Genomic DNA, 23740 nt, shown 5'->3' with positions numbered 1-23740 from the left:
ACCTGGCTATATATACAGGACCCTCACTCTCAATTGTATCATTCTCATTCATACATTTTAATATATAAATTCTTGTATCTCAATGGAGATCTACATATTCCAAGTCTTCTGGAGTATTTAACTTGAAGAACGAACTTTGTTCGTTCCACTTGGTATCAGAGTTGTTCGATCCTCTTGCCGCTCCACTGTTGCACAGAGTCACGCTCTTTGATCCTGGCCTTTGGCCATCAATCCTCTGTCAACCTTGTTGAGGTAAAAACTAAAGCATTCGCTACACATGTTGGAGTTTCTCCATTTTTGCCAATTGGCCCTTGGTCATTATAAAAAAAAAAATATATATATATCAAAAAAAATTGAAAGAAAAAACACTATATTAAAAAAAATATTAAAAAAAAATTGGTTCTTCTAAGAAAAAGGATTATCAAGGATTCATTATTAGGTTTGGAAGGATTAATAAAAAAAAGGGTTACTTTTAAAACCCTAAGGTTGAGTAAAATGTAGTCTAGTTCAGAAATAAAGGTTGGAAGATTCCCATAAACTAAATATAACTATGCCTGGCTATATATACAGGACCCTCACTCTCAATTGTATCATTCTCATTCATACATTTTAATATATAAATTCTTGTATCTCAATGGAGATCTACATATTCCAAGTCTTCTGGAGTATTTAACTTGAAGAACGAACTTTGTTCGTTCCATTTGGTATCAGAGTTGTTCGATCCTCTTGCCGCTCCACTGTTGCACAGAGTCACGCTCTTTGATCCTGGCCTTTGGCCATCAATCCTCTGTCAACCTTGTTGAGGTAAAAACTAAAGCATTCGCTACACATGTTGGAGTTTCTCCATTTTTGCCAATTAGCCCTTGGTCATTATAAAAAAAAATATATATATCAAAAAAAATTGAAAGAAAAAACACTATATTAAAAAAAAATTGGTTCTTCTAAGAAAAAGGATTATCAAGGATTCATTATTAGGTTTGGAAGGATTAATAAAAAAAAGGGTTACTTTTAAAACCCTAAGGTTGAGTAAAATGTAGTCTAGTTCAAAAATAAAGGTTGGAAGATTCCCATAAACTAAATATAACTATGCCTCAGTGCTATTTAGAATTAAAGGGTCTATTGCGGGAAAAGATGTTACTATCGCTATCTCGCCAACTGAAGATAAAAATTATATAAAACCTAAAATCGCAAACCAATTAGTGATTCCCGAGTCAAATATAATAGAAAAATTAGACTATTATGACAACAAAAAATATGACATAACCAATTTACAATTAAACATCGGAGATTATACAATTGTATCACAATTCACAGTTCAAACCCTATGGAGCGATCAAGGTGACATTATTTTAGGTTCACCCTGGATGGCAACCCTGGGTTCCTTCAGCCTGAATACGAAAAAAAAGTTTTTGACATTTTCTTACAAAAGAAAAAAATAATGCTACAAGATGTTACAGTGAAGCCGAATTTAGTAATACTAGAAGACATAGTAGATATCTCAAAAGTGATTTTTCAATAAGGTAAAATAGTACTTCAAAATATGTAAAGAGAAGTTGACAAGACCATCGCCGAAAAAAATGAAGTTTCGCGACTTAAAGACCATAGTGAAAAACCACTGACGCAAATTAAGAAGCTTAAAAAGGACAAGAAGTCATGGGAAAACAAGGTACAACAGCTTATCGAGAAGGAAGCATCAAATGTAGAAGTCCAAGTTGAAGAGAAAGGAATAAATACTGATCTAGTGAATATCATTACTCAAGAAAAAGGCAAATTGGTTGAAGAAAAGACGCACTTAGATGTTGCAGTTTAGATGATAAACACCCCAAGTGAAGGTTTTGTAACCAACTCAACAACATCATCACCTGAAGTAAATCAAGACACTGCCACACACATGATAGGGGAAAGACAGACCAAAAGAACTCTTTATCTATATCTGAATCACAGGAACAAACATCTCAATCAATATACAAATTTGTATCACTTTGAACATAAACAACAAACTTATTTTCCGAAGACTATTAATGTCAATACAATTCAGTCTTGTGATGACAATTCACACGAAGTATCCAGTAAGCACAAGATTCCACAGAAGATTAATTTAGGATGGTCAAATCCATTCTTAGTGCGACAGTTTTCTCTATCACTTAGAGCATCATATCGTCTTGTTTCGACGAAGATGACAATTCCAAGACAAGAAGATATTCGAAACGGACAAAAGAGATCAAACCTTTCATCAATAAGCTTTGAGGACAAAGCTTTTTGAGGAGGAAGGCAATGTTATGAATAAAATATATATAAATCTGTTTCGTGTTTCATGCAAGACTTGGGCATCTTTTTTCTTTTGGGTTGTTTTCCTCGATAGAGGAGACCCGAGGAAAAGATGCTTGCTACTGTTTTCTTTATTACCATGGACTCTAAACATATGGGAAACTGTTGACTCTCTCTTTTTTCATGATGTCGAGGAAAGGAGTTGTTTTCCTCTTTAGAGGAGGCTCATGCTATGCTCAGGAAGCTCTATCTCTCTTAGCTGAAGGAAGGTAGAATGGCCTTCCTACAGAACTTTATGATGCTCAATCATACAGCAAAAGGAATGCTTCGGCATATGATATGTAACTTTTTATCATGATTATAAAAAGTTCATTTTTTTCTTTGGAAAAAAAAATGAATAAAATATATATATAATAATAGTAAAAATAATATAAATAATAATAGACATAAACAATGATTAATTAACTAATAAGCATCATATCGTCTTGTTTCAACGAAGATGACAATTCCGAGACAAGAAGATATTCGAAAAAAAAAAAAAGATCAAACCTTTCGTCAGTGAGCTTTGAGGACAAAGCTTTTTGAGGAGGAAGGCAATGTTATGAATAAAATATATATATAATAATAGTAAAAATAATATAAATAATAATAGACATAAACAATGATTAATTAACTAATAATTAGTAGGGAAGAGGCATGTCTCTACAGAGATGATCGTTCGTGAAAGGGTACTTACCTAGCTATATATACAAGACCCTCACTCTCAATTGTATCATTCTCATTCATAAATTTTAATATATAAATTCTTGTATCTCAATGGAGATCGATATATTCCAAGTCTTCTGGAGTATTTAACTTGAAGAACAGACTTTGTTCGTTCCACAATAAAAAAACTTGTTCCAACAAGAATGATGAAATTATGCCTATATCTTGATGCATATCGCCTAAGAGACAAACAAATGTTAAAAAAATGGAAAGGCAGTGAGTCCTTTTTGAATATTCAAGTATTAAGATTGCAAAAACAAAAGAGAAAAATCCTTCTATTCCAAATGTGAAGACAACCCCTTATGAAAGAAAAGATCTTCAAAATGGAAAATAAATCAAAGATTGCAATGACGTCTCCATAAAATTCACGAATGCAAAGTGGTAAAAGGAGATACCTGAAAAGGTATAAGAAATCGATCTATCAAGAAACAAAATGAGAATGGATCACAGGTGTAAAAGCACAAAATCCTTACCTCCATGATAAGCAAATGGTGTAGTTCATTCCAGCTCTCCGCAAAATGTACCTTCAAGTAATCAGTCCTTCTCCACCAACCAAAACTTTCATACATGTGCAGTACTGATAGAAATGCTGAGAAGCAGTCAATTCAATTGATCAGTTATAAGGAATAAGATGCAAGCAAATCTCAATCACCATGCAAAATTGACACAAGGTGATCATAAACACGAGTTAATTATTACCACAACCATTGCAGCTTCTTATACGATAGAAAGAGCTATTGCAATTAGAATAAGAAGACCGTGTACTAATATCAAGAAAGTGAAAATCTCTGATCTGATTGCAGTATAACTTACGATATAAAACATACCAAAATAAGGTACCCTTGCAATTGTTTCCAATACATAGAACCTTGCATAGTGCCGCTCACTGTACAAAGCATCTAAAATCTTTATGACTGTTTCCTGCAAATATAGGCAAGTTGCAATCAATTTCATTTTCACCAAAGGTTATCAAATAAATAAGTAAATCTTCATTGATGAACCTACATCTAGGACGAGTGAGAATAGTGCTTCTGGGTGCAACCAAGTAAAAGACATTAAGAATAGATGATATAATAACATCATTCAGATCGAAGAGTACCATAACAATCTTGCACACCCAATATCATTATAAGAAGGAAAGGCCAGTGAATTTAGTAGGCAACAAGTGGTACTGTCTAATAATTGTATATTATTATTTGTAACTCTACTGTTAGGAAAACAAATTATAGGCATTGTTGACCACTCAAGTGTCAACTACATGAATTTGTTAAAGACTCCATGTCAAAGTACATTTCAGAGCATTCCATCATGGTCACAACAGTCAGATTTCAGAACTCTATCATCATCATTCAGCTTCAGGTCATCATGTTGTATCCCAAATTCTGCGGCCCTGCAGGGATGATGTAAAAATGATTCTAGTATGATGAATATAAAGACATGTAACACATCTAGGTAGCTTAAGATCTTTGCTAAAGAGTTGTCACTCTAGGGAGATTTTTCTCCTTAGCTAATTATATGTGTTTATCAACACTAAACAATGTCCTAGTGTATAGAGTTGACGTAAAATGCCATACTAGATCATGCATAAAGTTTCGAAGAATTTGGATGAGTATAAATGTCAGTTTTAATTGTCAAAATTCCCCTGTTGAACGAGATTTTTTATGTAATATCTAATGTAAAAAGTGTTGTCTATAGAAGTTGTAAAGGGTATGAGTACTCAAAATTGGACATCAACACTTCAACTTTCTATCTAGACACACATTAGGGGTCAAAAAATGTGTCTATACCAATGTTGCAATAATCGCGGTCAGGATTAAATCGGCAAGGGTCTATAAAAATAAAAACTCGTAAAAATCAGGATAAAATTAGTAAAAAAACGACAAAATTTAAAAAATACAAGAAATATATTAAAAATTTAAAATACAAATGATTTTTCAAAATGAAAATATCGTCGATTTAATCATTTCAAGGAAAAACTTGTGCAATTATATCACGATTTTTGCAACACTAGTCTATAACCCTCAAATTGTATTATTTCCATTTTTTGGCAAAAACTAGCAATTAAATAGCCGGAAAATAAAATGAGAGAAAAATAAAATTCTCTCCAAGTGGAAAATATTTAAAGAAGGATGTGGACTTTCCCAAGAAAGGAATCAAGTCAAAAGGTGAAAGAATCTCCACAAATCAAGAAGGAAAAATCCCAAAAGAAATTTGTTGGTCCAGAAAAGCAACTAATGACCCAGAAAGTCGGTCTTTCAAAGAAGATGGTCCAAGTTGGTTCGATAAAATGAGAATTTTTCGAGAAGGAAAATTGAAAAATAATTTTTAGTGGTCCAAACCACCCCAGCAATCAATTTCAAGGCAATCAGTCGACTCCTTCAAGCAAAATATCTCTCTCTCTCTCCATGATCTGTGTAGGGGCTTCTAGAGGAAGTCGAAATTCTTTGTGGGATCAAGTCAAAGTTGAGTAACACCTTGGACCTGACCAATTTTCTACTTGGAAGGGGAATCTATCCCTCTCATTTTTCTATTTAAGGAGGCTCAAGCTCCTCATTGTAACATCTAAACTTGGAATCGAGCTCTTCGCTAAGTGAAGCTTTGTTGGACTATGTACTTCAAATTTTTCTAAGTAATAGAAAGAAAGTCTTTGGGGGCTAATGCTTGGTGGTGTTTTTCTTCCGTCTTCTATCGTAAAATCTTATTGATTTATTGCTCTTAATACTCTGTTGGTGCATATAAATTTTTGTTATGTCGCTTGCTAGTTGTGGATCTATTATTTGTAAGGGATCTTACATTCGTATTTGGGTTTAGAGAAACACTTTAGAATTAGCGACTATAGTGAGTTTTTGGTTGAACCCCTAGGACTCTATTTCATTGTGTTAATTTTAGGTATGTTCTATGCTTAGAGCAATTTATATCAATTTTCACAGTTAGCTCAATATCTTTTCCAGATTAGCAATCACATAACTGCAGATAGAACATAAACATAAATCGCAGAAGACAAGCCAAGACAAGAGGACACAAGATGTGGCGCTAGCCAGGGACAAACCCCAATGTGGGGAAACCCTTGATCAATTCTTCTTATATGTTCTTCAATAGTTCAGCAGAGAGAGAGAGAGATAGTACATTTACAACAGAAGTCAACACTTTGACTTATCTAGATAAGAGCATAGATCATCTCTAAGAAGATGATACATGAGATCAGTTGAAGACATGCTACTTCAACTGATTCTCCAAGGTGACTCTTTCACCTATCATTTTGCTGCATACCGTCATCATGCTGCACCTCACCGTGCTGCACCATGCTGCACCCATCATCACAATGTTGGACCTCATGACCATGTTGTACACATCATACTGCTGCACCTTATGCTGCACTGTTGTCCCATGTGTCATAACCATGTTGTCATACAGCATGTCTCATGTGCTTGCAGCACCATGCTTGTCATGTTGTCCATGCTTGCCACTGTCCCATGTACCTTTGCTGCCATGTCACAACTGTCCCATGTATCTATACAGCACTATGTACCTTGTTGTCCCATGCATCTATACAGCGCTATGTACCTTGTTGTCCCATGCATTTATACAGCTCTATGTACCTTGTTGTCCCATGCATTTATACAGCACTATGTACCTTGTTGTCCCATGCTTTGTTGCACTAGTTAGCAGTTGTCCCACTTGTGCCACTACTGCTCCTCTATGAAACCAGATTCATCCAAAACAGGCCACGTGTCCAAATGTTGGGTCCCTATAATACTAGTGATTACCCCATTACTATTGTAGTTATACCCCTTATTAATATTGTTGTGCCCCTATTGCCCCCATATTGTTATTACTGTGCCCCATAGAATCCCTCTATTGTTATTTTTGTGGCTTTATATTATTATTGTTAGGTCGGCTGGGTTATATTGTGACTCCTTAGACTCCTATATATAGAAATGAGGTTTTGTCATTTGTATCATCGAAGAATTGTTCATTCATGTAATGTAAAGGAGGTTGCCCCTCGAAGAGGCTGAATTCTAAGGCGTTGATCTATCTTTTCTATCTTTTCTTGAGTTGGTTTCATAACATTTGGTATCAGAGCCTTGGATTCTAGGGTTTCGCTGCTCCCAACAGGTCATCGTGGCATTTTCACTATAACTTTTTTTCTGCGATGTTTCAGAAGCTAAAAAAAAAAAAACCCATTTGACAAGACATCGCGCTGAATCTCGGGTCTGAATTTCAGAACTTTTCGCGCTATATTTGCGGAGATATGATCTGAAGAAGTTGGTCTTTTTGCAGACTCCTAAATTACATTCCAAACAGGTGACCTAGGGAAAATCGTCATAACTTTCTTTCTGAGCATCGGATTGAAATTTCGTAAGAAGGTACAGAAAGAGGACAGACTGTAGTTTCTTGTATATATTTTTTCAAAGCCAAAGGTTGAAACAGTGATTCGTGGCACGTCGTACAAGTTGGCTCTACTGAACTAGTCTATAAGCAGGTCACTGTGGGAGATTTTGCATAACTCTTCCTTGGAAAATCCAATTTGGATCAGACTGGTGGCATTGGAAAGAGGACGCAGAAGGCTACTACAGGTCACAATTTCAGAACTGGATGATCCGAAATTACAGAGATATATCAGATTCAATATCAGGCTTCTACGAAGTGAAAAAGGGTGTGTAGTTTTTTTTTTAAATTTTTGCATAAGCTTGGTTTGAAGGAATTCAAAGGGCATAGTAAAGCATTATTATCGGTAACTGATGGCCCGAGGAAAGAAAATGCAAACACCAAGTATGGAACCTGAAAGCTCTAGCATGACTCATGAAGAAGAGGAAGAAATGCTACATGATATATCAAAATTACAAGAAGAAGTGCAACAAATATCACGCTCACAAAAGCTAACAGAAGCTAAGATAAATGGCATGGAATCTAAGATAAATGGCGTGGAATCTAAGATAAAGGGCATGGAAGCTAAGATGGATGATTCGAAGACAGATTTGAAGAGAGACATGGCAGATTTGAAGACAGATTTGAAAACAGACATGGCAGATTTGAAGACAGATTTGACAAATTTTCTACAAGAAATACTTACTAATGGTGAAAAGGTTGTAAAGGAAACTCATGATGCGAACAAAAGAAATGTTAATCATGATTCCATAGACTCTAATGTTGGATCGAAGACTCACCATATTCCAAAAATCGATATGAGAAAGTTTGATGGCAAGGATCCCGCAACATGGATATTACAGATGGAGCAATTTTTTGATCTCAATAATGTGCAAAACACGCAAAAGGTACGTATGGCAACTTTATATTTGGAACCAAATCAGTTTGTATGGTATCAATGGCTTTGCTCTCGTAAACAATTTATCACTTGGGCAATTTTTACAGAAGAATTGATAGCACATTATGAGGATACAAAAAGCAACAATTTTTTTAGCCAATTGATAAGTCTCAAACAAAAGGGTTCAATAATGGAGCACATTGAGGAGTTCCAAAAATTGAACATAAGGGTAAAAGATATTCCAAAGGAGCATAGGATTGATGTGTTCATAGGGTCTTTAAAAGATAATATCCAACATGATGTTCGCCTTTGGGAACTTGATTCATTAGAGAAGGCATTCAGGTTAGCAAGAAAAATGGAAAGCAAAATTATGGCAACCAGGAAGCATACCACTCACAACTATAAAGATGGAAGTGTTGTTGCCCCTAGTCTTCCACAACCTATAAGGTTGACACCTCAACAATTGGAAGAAAAAAGAGCAAAAGGGCTTTGTTACAGTTGTGATAGCAAATACACTAAAGGTCATAAGTGTGCTGAGAAGAAATTATTTTACATAGATTGTGAAGAGGAAGAAGAAAAGGAGCAAGAAAGGTGAAAAGAAGAGGATATACTCCAGGAACAAAGCCTAGATGAAGAACAAATAAATCCAACCATATCTTGTAATGCATTGGCGAGAATTACCACTCCCCAAACCATCAAGATAGAAGGACAAATCAAGAAGAAAAAGGTAATAGTGTTGATTGATTCAGGAAGCACCCACAATTTTATTCATTATAAGGTAGCAAAAGAATTGAATTGCTTCCTATATCCAGCACCAGAGTGTCAAGTGATGATTGCAAATGGAGGAACAATAAATTGCTCTGGAAAGTGCCATAATATCAAGCTATCCATGGGAGAATATGTATTGACTAGCCCAATGCTTTCCATTCCAATGGGAGGTGCTGATGTTGTACTAGGAGTCCAATGGCTACAATCCTTGGGTACAATATCTTTTAATTTTCAAGAACCTTTCATCAAATTTTCTACGGAAGGAAAGGAAGTTGAATTAAGGGGTATTGCAGGGAAACCAGGAAAAATAATCAGTTCTAATGGTATGACAAAGCTTCTAAAAAAGGAACAAAGAGGTGTAATTGCACAATTATGTTCGCTAGATGTTTCCACATCGGAATCATCTATTTCTCCAGATCTCCAAAAAGTCTTGGACAATCATTCCAAGGTATTTGAGACTCCCAAAGCTCTCCCACCTATGCGTGATCACGATCATGCTATTCATCTGATTCCAGGAAGTGTTCCTCCAAACATCAAGTCGTACAGAGATCCCTATGTCCAAAAGAGTGAAATTGAACGTATGGTTGCAGAAATGCTAGAGGCTGGTATAATTCAACCGAGTCAAAGTTCTTTCTCTGCTCCAGCAGTATTGGTGCACAAGAAGGATGGATCATGGTGCATGTGTCCGGATTATAGGGAGCTCAACAAGCTCACTATTAAAGATAAGTTCCCCATTCCTATCATTGATGAATTACTGGATGAATCGCATGGATCAATTTACTTCACCAAGTTGGATCTTCGTTCAGGATATCATCAAATCAGAATGAAGACTGAAGACATTCTGAAAGCAGCATTTAGAACTCATGAGGGTCATTATGAATTTTTGGTCATGCCTTTTGGCCTTACCAATGCACCTTCAACATTTCAAGGTTTGATGAATTCAATTTTCAAACCATTCCTTAGAAAATTTGTGTTAGTTTTTTTTGATGATATACTAATCTACAGCAAGTCTTGGAAGGATCATGTTGAACATGTTGATAGGGTGCTACAACTATTGGAGGAGAAACAATTATCCACACTTTTGTGGATTATCACATCCATTTAAGGCCAGTATAGTTTCTACTGCATTTATGAAAACAATTCAAAAGCTACATGGAAACCCAAATATTATTGTAAGTGACAGAGATCCCATTTTCACTGGAAATTTTTGAACAGAATTATTTTCTTGTCTTGGTACTCAGTTAGCTCATAGCTCATCTTATCATCCTCAATCTGATGGGCAAACTGAGATAGTAAACAAATGTTTGGAAGGATATCTTCGTTGCTTTGTATCTGATAAACAGACACAATGGGTCAAATGGTTGCCTTTGGCTGAATGGTGGTATAACACTTCCTTCCATACAGCAACAAAAATGACCCCATTTATGGCACTTTATGGGTATCAACCACCATCCATCACATCATATTTAAGAGAAAATTCTAAGGTTCAAGCAGTGAAACATCACATCGAACATCAACAACAAGTCCTCCAACTCTTAAAGGATAACCTCGTGTTGGCATAGAATAGAATGAAACAACAGGCAGATCAACATCGCAGTGAAAGAAGTTTTGATGTAGGTGATTGGGTATTCCTACGGCTACAACCATATAAGCAAATGTCCCTCAAGCAAGCTAAGAAGGATAATAAATTATCACCAAAGTATTATGGTCCGTACAAGGTGTTGCAAAAGATTGGTACTATGGCATACAAATTGGAGCTTCCTGCAGCTTCTCGATTGCACCCAGTTTTCCATGTTTCATGTTTAAAGAAGGTTATAGGCGACAAGCTCCTAGTTCAAACAATTTTGCCAGAACTTGACGAGGAAGGAAAAATTATATTGGAACCGGAAACAGTCACAGAAACAAGAACTCGACAGCTACGAAATCAGTCAATTTCGGAGTATTTTATCAAGTGGAAGAACTTATCTGATTAAGATTCCACATGGGAAGATGAGAATTTTATAAAAAAGTATCCAGAACTACTCAAGCGCTGAGGACAACACTTTTTTGAAGGAGAGGGGCATGTTGGGTCCCTATAATACTAGTGATTACCCCATTACTATTGTAGTTATACCCCTTATTAATATTGTTGTGCCCCTATTGCCCCCATATTGTTATTACTGTGCCCCATAGAATCCCTCTATTGTTATTTTTGTGGCTTTATATTATTATTGTTAGGTCGGCTGGGTTATATTGTGACTCCTTAGATTCCTATATATAGAAAAGAGGTTTTGTCATTTGTATCATCGAAGAATTGTTCATTTATGTAATGTAAAGGAGGTTGCCCCCTCGAAGAGGCTGAATTCTAAGGCGTTGATCTATCTTTTCTATCTTTTCTTGAGCTGGTTTCATAACACCAAATCCCACGAATCCGACACGATTCGATGGGAATTCCAATCCAAAAATGGGACACCACGTGTCCTAACGAGACACCATCAAATCCCGGTCGTGTCCTGATTTTGGGATTCGAATCCCAAAAAAGTAAGGGTTTATGAGGGAGGTTTTATGAGGTTTATGAGGGTTTATGAGGTTTGTGAGGGTTTAGGAGAGAGGGTTTATGAGGTTTGTGAGGGTTTATGAGGTTTTATGAGGTTTGGGAGGGTTTATGCAGATATTGAATTTTGTATGTACTATGCATGCTATAATGTTACTAACTTACTTTGTAAACAGTAAAACTAACATCTAGATGAAGATCTATGTTTGAAATCAATGAATTTGTATTATTAATGAGAATTTGTGTAAGAAATTTCTAATTTTTAATATATATATATATATATATATATATATATATATTAATAAAATAATATATAACGAATCCTATGTGTCCTGTTCTGGGGGGTCAACGTGTCCGAATCCAACACTCAAATCCCCGTATCCTACAAATCCTAAATCCCCATGTCAGGTGACTTAGCTGCTCCTATGATTGCTTGTTGTCCCATTTGTGTTTGCAGCACCATGTGACCTTGCTGTCCCATCTTCCTTTGCAGCACCATGTGACCTTGCTGTCCCATCTTCCTTTGCTGCCAACACACCATACAAACGTTGTTGTTTGTCACTTCATTACTGCTGTAATTTCTGGGATTGGTTAGGGCACACAACAGTCCCTAACCATCCTCAAATCTGGCCCAGAATTTCCCTTATGAAATGCGGCCTACCCTAGTGTGAACAGACCTCATTTAGATGACTGCGTCTAGGGTATTCTAGGACTGCAGCTAGGGCTTCCTTAGGACTGCGGCTAGGGCTTCCTTAGGACAGCATCTAGGGCTTATTTAGGACAGTGTTAGGGCTTCTTTAGGACAACGTTAGGGCTTCTTTCCATCTGCGTCTAGGGCTGCCTTCTATCTGCGTCTAGGGCAGCCTCTTTTCCTCCAACGTCTAGGGCTTCCACTCCTAGATTTCTCTTCCACTAAAACCCAAGACAAGTGGAGAGAAATCAAGATAGAAGTGTGTGTGAAAAATGACTCTCAAATCATCTCCTTTTATTCAAAAACATTGAGCACATGTGGGGTTTATTTGGTTGTTGGCCGACATTGATGAATTGGCTTATAACACAAATAAATTCATAACTCCATGAATACTTATCAGAATCGGATGATCTTTAGATCAATCCTACACCTCTCGATCGGAGGGATCCAAGAAAAATATCAGCTCCCATAAGTAAGATGACCCACATGGAATTTGGACCTAGTTGCCAATTTTAACACATCGTGCTATCTATCTCCTTGTGATCTAGCAAAACTATTTTATGTGTGTAGAGATCTTTCTTGAATTAGATCTTGGGCTTCCAGGGACATTTTTGGTTGAACTAACCAACTCCCAAGAATAGAAGTGGAAGAGCCCATCTTGATTTCTTCCAAAGGCTTATCATTCAAAAAATTTGGCAGGGACTTCTTGGCCATAGATTGTGTAAAGTACTCATTTCATATCCATTTTTCCATATTAATGCGCTTCACTGAATAGATCTGTTATTTTAAGACCTTATTTTCGCTTTCTAAAGGGCGAAGGTGTCCTCATACCTTTTAGATTAGCACTTGTTAATTTTGTCAATAATTTTGTATATAACCTAACCTTCATTGTATATGATTTTATTTAACTTATATATGCTTGTATTTGTCCTCCTTGGCTTGCGCAGATCTAGCTGAAGAAGAGGGTTTGGTTTTGGACTTCTTCATAAATATGTTTTGCAAATAGATTTGCTTGAAGATCAAAAGGAAATCAAAATGTATTGTTTTTGAAGGCACAACCACCCTTGTTCGTGGCTAGAAACCATCTCCTCTCTTTTTGTTAGCGCGGACCTTAGACAGTTAGGGTTTGAAGGGTTATCAAGTTCGATTTTGAAGAATAGCCATTGTTCGAGGGATGAAAACTCAAATCCAATTTTTGGGATGGGCAATCGAAATTTTTTTGCGGCTTCTTTCTCTTGGATGCAGTAAGATCTATTGTCTTCTTTGTGAAATTTCTCTTGGACGTTAGGAGTTCAAGCGAAAGTCTTGAGGAGAAATTCAAATTCTTGTTGAAATTGATCATTGAAGGCTTGTAAAATTAAGATCAGATAATTTTTGGAGCCTTTTCCTCCTTAGCCGTGAACAATAGAGGGTTTCCCTTTCTCTCCTTTGTGCAAAATTTCTTCATCTAAAGTGGCTAGGGTTTGAGCGAAGTGATTGAGGAATTTCATTGTAATCCATTGCTTCAAGCTTTTAAAATTTCTCGTTGTCATATTATATCTTGAAGAGGGGTTTTTCTCTTTCAAATGTTGACTTTCTTGTAAACCCTCTTCAAGGTTTTGAAACCCTCTCTCTTGTCTAAGAGGGTCTCTCCTTGTAATATTAATAAAAGAATTTCTTATTGTGGGAGCTTCGGGTTTTTCCCCCATGGTATCCTTTCTCCTCATTTAGTAGGAAAGCTTCTTAATTGATTTATTGCTAACTCATTATGCTAGTTTAGTTCCTTGCATGCATTTCTAACTATTGGATCTAATCTCTTATCTTCTAATCTAGTTTAGTTTGGTTTCACTGCGCTATCAAATTTGCATTTGAGTAACTCTTGTCTTGACCTCATTTGCATTGTAGTTGAAGTAGTCTCTTTAGTAATATATCTGCCATAATTTCAAATTTTTATTGATCATAATTACTTTTTCTTCATGGTCTAAATCGAATTTTCTCAATTCGTCCTTGAACACTCTACAATTTGCATTGCAAGTGAAGTGATACTCTTGATTGATATTTCATAACTCATTTCACATTTGGGCATTTTATTGAAGCGCTTGCCTTATTTCTCTAAAATTTTAGATCTAATTGATACTTGAGCTAATTTGCATTAGATCTCATTTACTTGTGCTTTATTTAGAAATTCGCAATTGTTTCTTTGGAATTTATTGATCATATTAACACTCAAACACATCCAAATTTGATCAATTAAGGTGGAATTATATTTCATTGCTAATACACTTAAAGCATTTCACTTTTGAAGCATTGTGGTTAATATCATTTGGAGCATTTGCTTAACATTGCATCTCATTTGCACTTGTAGATTTAGATTTGCATTTCTAAAATTTACCTCCAAGCATAAGCTTGGTTGATAGAAATTTTAGGATACTTCTTTAACTTTCATTCAATTTGATAACTTTGAGTTTGGAGCAAAGGTTAAAACATGTGACCTCGTAGTTCTCTTATGGTCGAGACCTTGAAGGAATAAAAGCACATGGGTTTCCTTGAAGTCTATGCGGGTATCATTAATGACAAAATAAGTGCCTCCTCGTCCTAACCTTATTGCAATTCACCACAATCCTTACCAAGTTTCAAGAAATTGAGGGGAAAACTCACCATAGATTAGGCATATAATTAAAATTTACCAAGACCACTTTGTCTCACACACTCATATAACATTGTCTCATCTTGCATTTGTTCATTGTGCAAGTCGAATTGTGAACATTTCATTTTACTTGCAAATATTACATTGTATTGCTCTTGTACTTCTTATTTCAGTTACTTGTTCATTGTTCATTGTTCATTGATATCAACTCTATCTTATTTGAGCATTTCTCTTAAAATTACAAGTATAAGTTTCATTTATCTTGCAAGTCTTTCTAGGGCTCATATTTAAATATTGTGATATCGTTCCACTAACACTTGTCTTGCAGCATTGTCTATCTTGTAACTTGAAGCATCATTTTCTTATTTTGCAAGTATTGTAACTTTATTTGAGCATTGTTTAAAAGGCACTGGTCTCTCATGTTTTATCTTATTGGATGTCATATCGATCTAATCGAATATATCCCATTAATATTTTCTCATTAATATTCATACTTGCTAATCAATCTTTAATTAAAGTTATATTGAATGGTAATTTCCTTGCTCCTTATCTCCTAGGCCTCGTTATCCTTAACAAGTTTTCATTTTAAAATCATCTTTAGGGACCATCCACCTTAGCTTAGCAAGGAGAGAGCTTAAACGAAGAGAGTTTGGAATAGGTGACAACCCCTTCTCTGAGCATTGCACCTTAAAGACCACACCTGGTCGGATTGAGGACTTGTCCCACATTTCGGTGTGCATCTTAGGCAACAACATTTTCTAGCGTCGTTGTCAAGCATAAGTCTTTTGTTCTCGGCGTATGACATCTTTGACCCGGTATACAACAACATTTTTTGGCGTCGCTGTCCGGGATAAGTTTTTTGTTCTCAGAGTTCGATTAACTTTTCGTTTTAGCATTTTGGATCTCTAGAGCTAGATTTATGTTTGTGTTGGCAACTCCACTTGTTTCATCTTCCACAAGTGTGTATACTAGAAGGAATCCAATTAGCTTGGTTAATCCCACTTCGGATCCTGAAAAGGTTTTTAGAGTGCGATTGAACAGGCTCTCTTCTCATAAACTTCTTGTTAATCTTGGACAGGAAACTATCTCTGATATCTATTTGCTTTTTAGGGTCAATTTCAACAAGACATCATGGATGACTTGTTTGCCCCTTCTAATTTCGTTAACATTCAGGGCTATCCGAATGCTATTCCGAAAAAAGCCATCGAGAAGTTGCCTTCTTTTCAAGGCAATAATGCGATTAATGTCAAAACTCGCATTAGGAATTTTAACCTTTGTGTAAGTAAGTGGTTTACTAATGCTAACCATAATCATGAGGATGTGAAGATGAGGCTCTTCGTCCTCTCTCTTGAGGATGATTCTCTAGACTGGTTCACAGAGTTTCCTGATAACACGTTTGATTCATTGAGATCGATTATTAGTGCCTTTAATGATAAATATGGAGATAAAAAAGAAGAAAGGCACTTGCTTAATGCTATTAGCCACATAAAGAAGAATGAAAATGACACTGTGGAGGAATTCAATAAGAAGTTTAATGATATTGTAAAGGATCTACCTCAGGATTATAAACCTCCTGAGAAGTCTCTTTTGGTGTATTATATTGATGCATTTACAGTTGATATTTCTTATGAGCTAAGACACGCTAAGCCTAATGATGTAAAGGATGCTCAGACTTTGGCTGAAGAATTGGAGAAATGTAGGAAAGCATATGGGAGGTCTGAAATTCCAAGTTTTTCTAGGGGTCATCATAAGAATGAATTGAAAGGTAAAGAAGTTAAAGAAGTTGAAAGTGAACCTATTAAAGAAGTGACACAACTCATTAAAACCATGCAAGTTGATCGTTTGAATCAAATGACCACCCTTCATAAACGTTTAATTAATATGGAGAGGTCTCAAGGAAACAAGTTTCAGAATAATAGAAGTAATAATGGTGGCAGAAGAGGGGCCCTCATGGATGGCAGAAGAGGGGCCCTCCTAATGAGCAAAGACCACCAAATCCGCTTGAGTCTGCAAATGTTGTTGATCAATCTTTGCCATATTATAGACCTTGTGATAATTTTCATGATGAGGCTACTTGCCCCGTTGTGAAAACAATCATTGGCAGTGGAATGGTAGGCACAAGTGATTAGATTAATGTTGTTGGTAAAGAACATCATTTGTCTATGGAGGATTGCATGGAGGTTGTGGAGAAAATTCATGATGTGAAAACGCTCTAATCTTCTTATAGTATTAATAAATTTAATAATGAAAAGGTTATGGTTACTAAGTTGTATGGAGAGAAGCCTTCTCTGAAACAAGTCTCAGAGAGTACGAAGGATAAAGGGTTAACTTATCAACGGAAAAATAAGGAACAAAGTAAGACTCAGATTGCCCCTAGAACTTATAACCTTGGTTTGAATATTGACTTGGGAGGTAGGATTGATAATGCAATGATATTGGTTCCTGGCACGGAAATATTAAAGATCCCCTCTCAAAAGTCTAAGCTATTGAAGGCTATTGATGCTCCTCATGGAAAAGGTCCTAAAGAGAATGCTCTAGTGATTTTGCAAGGTATGGCTCGAGATAATCAAGATCATCAACCATTTTTCATTACCTTGCTTGTCAATGGTTTTCGTCTGTATAATTGCATGTTGGATTCAAGTGCATCAGCTTGTGTCATGACCAAGAGGATCATGGAACAGCTTAACTTAAGAGTCTCTAGACCATATCACAACATTTGCTCCATGGATTCCAAGAGGATTGAAGTTCATGGTTTGATCAAGGACTTGCAAGTTCATTTGTCTGTTTATCTTGATATAATGATCGTCATGGACATTGTTGTGAATGATGTCCCTAATGCTTGGGGCATGTTGCTATCAAGGAAGTGGGTTGCTGATCTAGGAGGGAGTATTCAGATGAATTGGTCTTAAGACTTATGCTACTATTCCCTCACCTAGAGGTAGTGGTTTTGTTAGACTTGATAGGGAGTTTGAAAGGAGATTTCATGTGGAAGACCCCAAGATGCCAAATAATGAGATTATATATGAAAGCATTGGGAACTATTTTGTCTTGTCTAACTCTATAGTTCCTTTGGATGAAAAAGTTGATGATTTGAAGAATCAAGTATGGCATATGTGTTTCGATGGTGCAGATTCTAAGCATGGTAAGGGTGCTTGAGTGATGCTTAAATCTCCCCTTGGTCAATGTCACTGAGTATGAAGCACTTTTGTTGGGTCTTGAGCTAGCAAGAGATTTAAAGGTTAAGTTGCTTATTATCAAGGGGGATTCTAATCTTATCATTCAACATCTCAAAGGCAAGTTTTCTTGTAAGAATGATAGACGCCAGAAATATCGAAATGTGGTCTAGGACACTATAAAGTTGTTTGATGCATTTAATCTTGAGACAGTCCCTAGAGAAAAGAATAGCCATGCTGATGAGCTTGCAGTAGCAGCATCCACTTTGCATATGTCTAATAGAATGGTGAATGATAAAGTTAAGATGGAAGTTATCTTTAGACCTTCAGTTCCTGATAATGTTGAGCATTAGCAGGCTTTTGATGATGAAATTCATGTGGTCTATTTCCTTAATAATTTGGATGAATTCGAAGATTTTAAGGTCAGTTGTAAGGAAGAGGGATCTAATTTTACTAAGTATGAAGATGTAACAAATACCACTCCCGGGAATATTGTAGCTTTGGAGCAACTCTTTGATAGGCATGGTGCCACAAAGAGAAAAGAAGAAAAGAAGATTGATCCAGGGGGTTTCATAGAAGCAAATATTGGTATCGTTTAGCATCCGAAGATTGTAAAAATTGGTAAATGTACTAGTGAAGAAGAAAGAAATAAATTGATGGATTTGCTTCATGAATACAGAGATGTCTTAGCATTTTCTTATGATGAATTAAAGGGTTATAGGAAAGATGTTATGGAACATACTATCTCATTGAAGGATGAAAATGCTAAGCCTTTTCGTCAAAAACATAGACAAATTAATCCTAAGTTAATCCCCTTGGTTTAGAAGGAGCTTCAGAAGATGCTCGCAAAGGGAATTATTGTGCATACTCGACATTCATCATGGTGTTCATATTTGGTGATAGTTAGAAAGAAGAATAGATCGATTAGACTTTGTGTTGACTTTAGAAACCTTAATTTAGCCTGTAAGAAGGATAATTATCCTTTGCCTAACATGGAAACTTGTTACAAAGGGTAATGGGGTCAGGTACGATGTCTTTGTTAGACGGTTTCTCCGGTTAAAACCAAGTCTGGATTAAGAAATAAGATCGACATAAGACAACTTTCACCACACAATGGGGTACATTTGAGTACATCAGGATGCCTTTTGGGATGACCAATGTTGGAGCAACTTTTCAAAGGGCTAAGGATTATGCCTTTAAGAGTTTAATTGGAAAAATTATTGATGATCTTACGGTGTTTTCAAAAGATGGTATTGTTGACCACTGGAGTAGCACCTGAAGATTACAGGAAGACTCCATGCCCAAGGATGATCCAGATCACACTTGTACCATCAGATATCGTCAGTCAACAGAGTTTTTTAACTCTATTTCTATCTTCTCATCATCTTTCTTATAGCCAGATTCCACACCCTACAAGGAATTGTAATAAGTGATACTAGTAATGATGAGTTTTGAGTCTCTAACAGGCCTAGGATGTTGGGACTCGATCAACAAACGAGTACACCTTGGAGTGTTTTTTTATCTGGTTAAATTATCTCTTCTTTTTCAGAGACAAATAATATTTTAGGTTTTTACACTCACGTTTTACCCCAAAGTCGGGGTGACGGTTTGAAGATTGAGCCCCTTGCACATCTTAGTGTCTAGAGTCTATGTATATTACCAAACTAGATCACATAAAAAATTTCGTAAAATTTGGTTAGGTCTAGGTAGTCATTTTTTAATTTTTTAGATTTCTCGCAAATCAAAAATTGCAAATAAAATTGTATTTAAATTGTAATAAGTGTAGTCTAGAGAAGTTGTATGGGGTATGAGTAATCAAAATTACACCTCTCACCTTCAACTTTCTACTATAACACACTTTGAGGGGTTAATAATGTGTTTTGGACCCTCAAAACCCACTTTTCCTAAGTTTAGTGGGAAATCTGGCAATTAATTAAGCCAGAAATTAAATAAATGGAGAAAAATAAATATCCACACATGCTAAATGTTGTGGAAATGAGGTGGAAAATTATGGGGGAGTTAAAGTGAAGTCCCAAGCTGATGTGGACTCCTAAAATCAAGGAAAGAACATATGCTCAAATAAAATCGAATTTCTGGCATTGAATGAAAAAGTTGTTTGAAAATTCGAATTTGTGAAGTTAATGCACATTTAAGAGGATTTGGGAGAGTATTTGGTGGAGATTTTTGTGGGAAATTTTCCCCACATGGGTTACCACCCATATACACTTGTCATTCCACCATAAAATTCGAATTTGGCACATAAGGGAAGAAGAAAATGATGTCCACTTGCCAGAATTCGATTTTTACGTTTGACATTGGAGCTCCATTCAACAAATTCGAATTTCTATTTGGAATTGTCACCTCATGCCACTTGTTTAATCACTTCTACATTGGGATTGGCTCCAATGCCATTTGTCATTGTCATTCTTCATTGGGCTTTGCTCCCAACTCTATATAATAGAGCCATGGGCTCTCACATTGTAGAAGATTGTTACTAGCTATTGTGCTTGCGGAAGCGCTGCTGCCTTGTACACTTTCAGAAATATCAATAAAGACTTTGGGGTTTCATTCATGAGGTGTTCCTCCTTTTCAAATGTGATGAATTGTTGAGTATTGATATAATTCTTTTTACTCATGCTTTGATCTAATTTGCTTCCATACACTCTTGTAGATTTGTTAATGTAGAGCTAACTTGCATTGACATTTGATTTAGAAGTATGCTCTAGGTATAGAATGCTCTAGTTGGTTTAAATAAATCTCTAGAGTTTCTTATCATTGTTTATTGCTAAATTTATATGGAACTAATTCTTGATCGAATTTTTGTAGAGGGAACATCTTGTTGGGATACAGAATCAAGCGTGAGGGGAAGTCTTTTGAGAGACCAACCCACTCTTGATACATTCTTAAAGGAGCTCTCATTTGTTCTTGGAAGTTTCATAGTCTTATCTTACAAAGTGGTTTTGCAGGGATTCTGGCCCATAGCTTGTAAACAAACCGAGAACTTCTAAATTTAAATCTCTTTTAAAAAAACATTGTACTTCATTTCTTTCATTTGCTATCTAAGAGCTTGAATATGGCTAAACAAAGACGAGAGTTTACTCTCACTCTTTAGCTTAGCCTTTTGTAAATTATAATTGTACATATACATTTTATCTTGCTGATTTTTCCATTAATACTTAACTTATTTTGCAGCCATTGTTTGGATTGTTTGCTAACCCTTGTGTGGCAAATTTTGAAGAGCAACTTCCCACAACATCTAACAAGTGTTTACAGGATCTTTGGCAAGTGTTGGGGGTTCGATTTCCAAGGATGTCATGAGCCCTTTTGAGACTTATTTTGGCCAAGTCGAGTTCACTAGAGCGCTGCCCATTTTCCTCTCTAAGCCTGGGCAATTGGAGGAAAGTCACACCTTGTTTCCCTTGCATAAGTTTTGTGAGATCTTGTCACTACTTTCTCAAGAAAAGAGGTCTAGTGTCCAAGTTTCAAGCAATTATTGTGAGGACTCTCCTTCAAGTATAGTTGAGAACTTTGAAGGGCTCTCTTCTCATTGTAATATTAATAAAAGATCTAACTTGCTTGTGGGAGCTTGGGATTTCTCCCATGGTATCCTATCTCCCCATTTAGAGAGAGGCTTCTCGTGGGTGGATTGACATTTGCATGGTTTCAGCTTTCATACTTCATTCACTTACATTCATGCTTTAATTGGGAATTAACACAACCTCACTATCACATTTCATTAAGTTAAAGTTTGTTACAATTTCATTTGAGCTTTGCATTTTCTTTCTCATTGTGGCTTGGAGCTACAAGCTTGCACTTTACTTTGGGCAATTCATCCTTTACATGCAAGCATTTTATATTCTTAACAAACTTTGATTCATTTCCATTTACCTTGGTAAATTGTTTCATGAACACTTGAATACATGCTTCAATTGTATGCTACATTGTTATCTTGAGTATTGGAGCAATTTATTGTCATTGTCTATTTCAAACAAATTTTACTTTCAAGCAAATTACTTGTATCATTTTAATTCATTGATGAAACACATGCAACACTTGTAAGCTAATTTTATTCTTCCAATTGAAGTTATAATTGCAACTTATGTTGAACACTATTTCATTTTCAAGCATTGCAAATCAATCTCTTTGAAGCATTTGCATGTATCATTATATTAATTTGGGGAATTAACACAATTTGCATTTCATCTAGGCATTTTAGTGTAGGAAAGCCCCAAGCCTCATTAAAATTTTACCCCCAACATAAGTTGGTTGAAGTAGACATCTTAGGGATCCTCTACTCCTCTATTGACTCCTCACTATGAGATCCATATCATTGGGCGAGGCTGAGGTCTGAGGATTGAAGAGTTAGATTGTAATATTGTTGTAGAGCTAATTAATAAAATTAACCAAGGGCACTTTCCATTACATTTACTTTACTTGTCTCTTGATGGTTTGAGTTTTCATATGCAAAGTCTATTCCAAAAGCAAGTATTGTAATCATTTCAAGCAAGTGTTTTCTTTTCATGTTTCAAGTCTAATTGCATATTGATGTCTTGGTTAGCACTTCCTTTCTTTTACATTTCAAAGTTAATTACTAATTTTTGGGTTTTGGCAAGATATGTTTCACATGTTTTGATTTATAAAGTTGATTATCTCGAAAGCATTTTATATCTTACATATCTTGTGCTAACAATTCTTATTTACATTTCAAGGTTACTTTGTTTTCTCTTTTGAGAGCATTGCATTTTACTTTGAGCAAATATATCTTTAAATTGTTGAGCAAATTCCTTATAAGGCACTGGTTTTATGGTTTTTAATCATATTAATGATTGGCATTGTTATTTCAAGTTGCTCACTTCATATTTGCCCATAAATCCTTAAAAGTAATCCATTTTCACTATAACACTCTCCTAGAAACTCACATCTTTTAACTTAACTTTTCATTAGGGACCACCCCCTTAGCTAACCTAGGAGATAGCTCAAACGAAAAGAGTCGGGATTAGTGTGACAGCCCCTTCTCTGAGTTCCCTGCCACCAACCACACCTTGTGGGGTTGAAGGCTTTTACTCACTGACTTGTAGGTAGGTGTAGGCGGCAGGGTCAACAGGTATCATTCATACTGATCATCTCAGGGAAATCTTTGACAGGTGCAGAGACTATGGAATTTCCTTGAATCCTGCTAAGTTTGTGTTTGGAGTAATTGAGGGAAATTACTTGTCACATCATTTCTAAGGATGGATCAAGATTGATCCTGAAAAAGTTGAGGGCTTTCAAAAGATTCCTTTGCCTCATAACCTTAAATCCCTTTAGTCCTTCCTTGCAAAAATTAACTTTCTTAGGAGGTTTATTCCAAACTACGCAAAGATTGTTAAGCCTACTCAAAGTCTCTTGAAAAGAGATGTGAAATTTATTTGGAAAGATGAAGGAAAGAAGGCATTTCATGAAATTAAGGGTTCCATCACGAAGGCTCTTGTTTTAGTTAGCCCAAATTATTCGAAGGAGTTTATGATCTTTTCTTTCGCTTTGGAAGATATTATTACAGGTGTTTTACTTCAAAAAAAATAAGGAAGGTCATGAGCAACTAATTGCATTCATGAGTAGAGTGCTTCAAAGTTCTGAGTTAAATTATAGTACTATGGAAAAGCAAGCTTAT

General features: G+C 35.9%; 1 protein-coding gene across 1 annotated transcript in view; it reads right to left on the bottom strand.

The window, feature by feature from the left end:
• Nucleotides 1-3987, bottom strand: part of LOC149205299 (ubiquinol oxidase 4, chloroplastic/chromoplastic-like) — a 231187-nt gene extending 227200 nt beyond the window's left edge. The window contains exons 1-2 of the mRNA XM_089397368.1: nucleotides 3861-3987; nucleotides 3507-3622 (exon numbers count right to left, since the gene is read on the bottom strand). Coding sequence (XP_089253494.1) covers nucleotides 3507-3622; nucleotides 3861-3987 — 243 coding nt within the window. The remainder of the gene's footprint in view (nucleotides 1-3506; nucleotides 3623-3860) is intronic.
• Between the last annotated feature and the right edge of the window lie 19753 nt (nucleotides 3988-23740).

The sequence above is a fragment of the Pinus tabuliformis genome, chromosome 1_2, assembly GCF_031772625.1.
Source record: "Pinus tabuliformis cultivar Carrire ecotype Pingquan chromosome 1_2, CPIR1, whole genome shotgun sequence".
NCBI lineage: Eukaryota > Viridiplantae > Streptophyta > Pinopsida > Pinales > Pinaceae > Pinus > Pinus tabuliformis.
The sequence above is the reverse complement of the archived record's forward strand: the minus strand, read 5'-3'. Positions and strand labels throughout refer to the sequence as shown.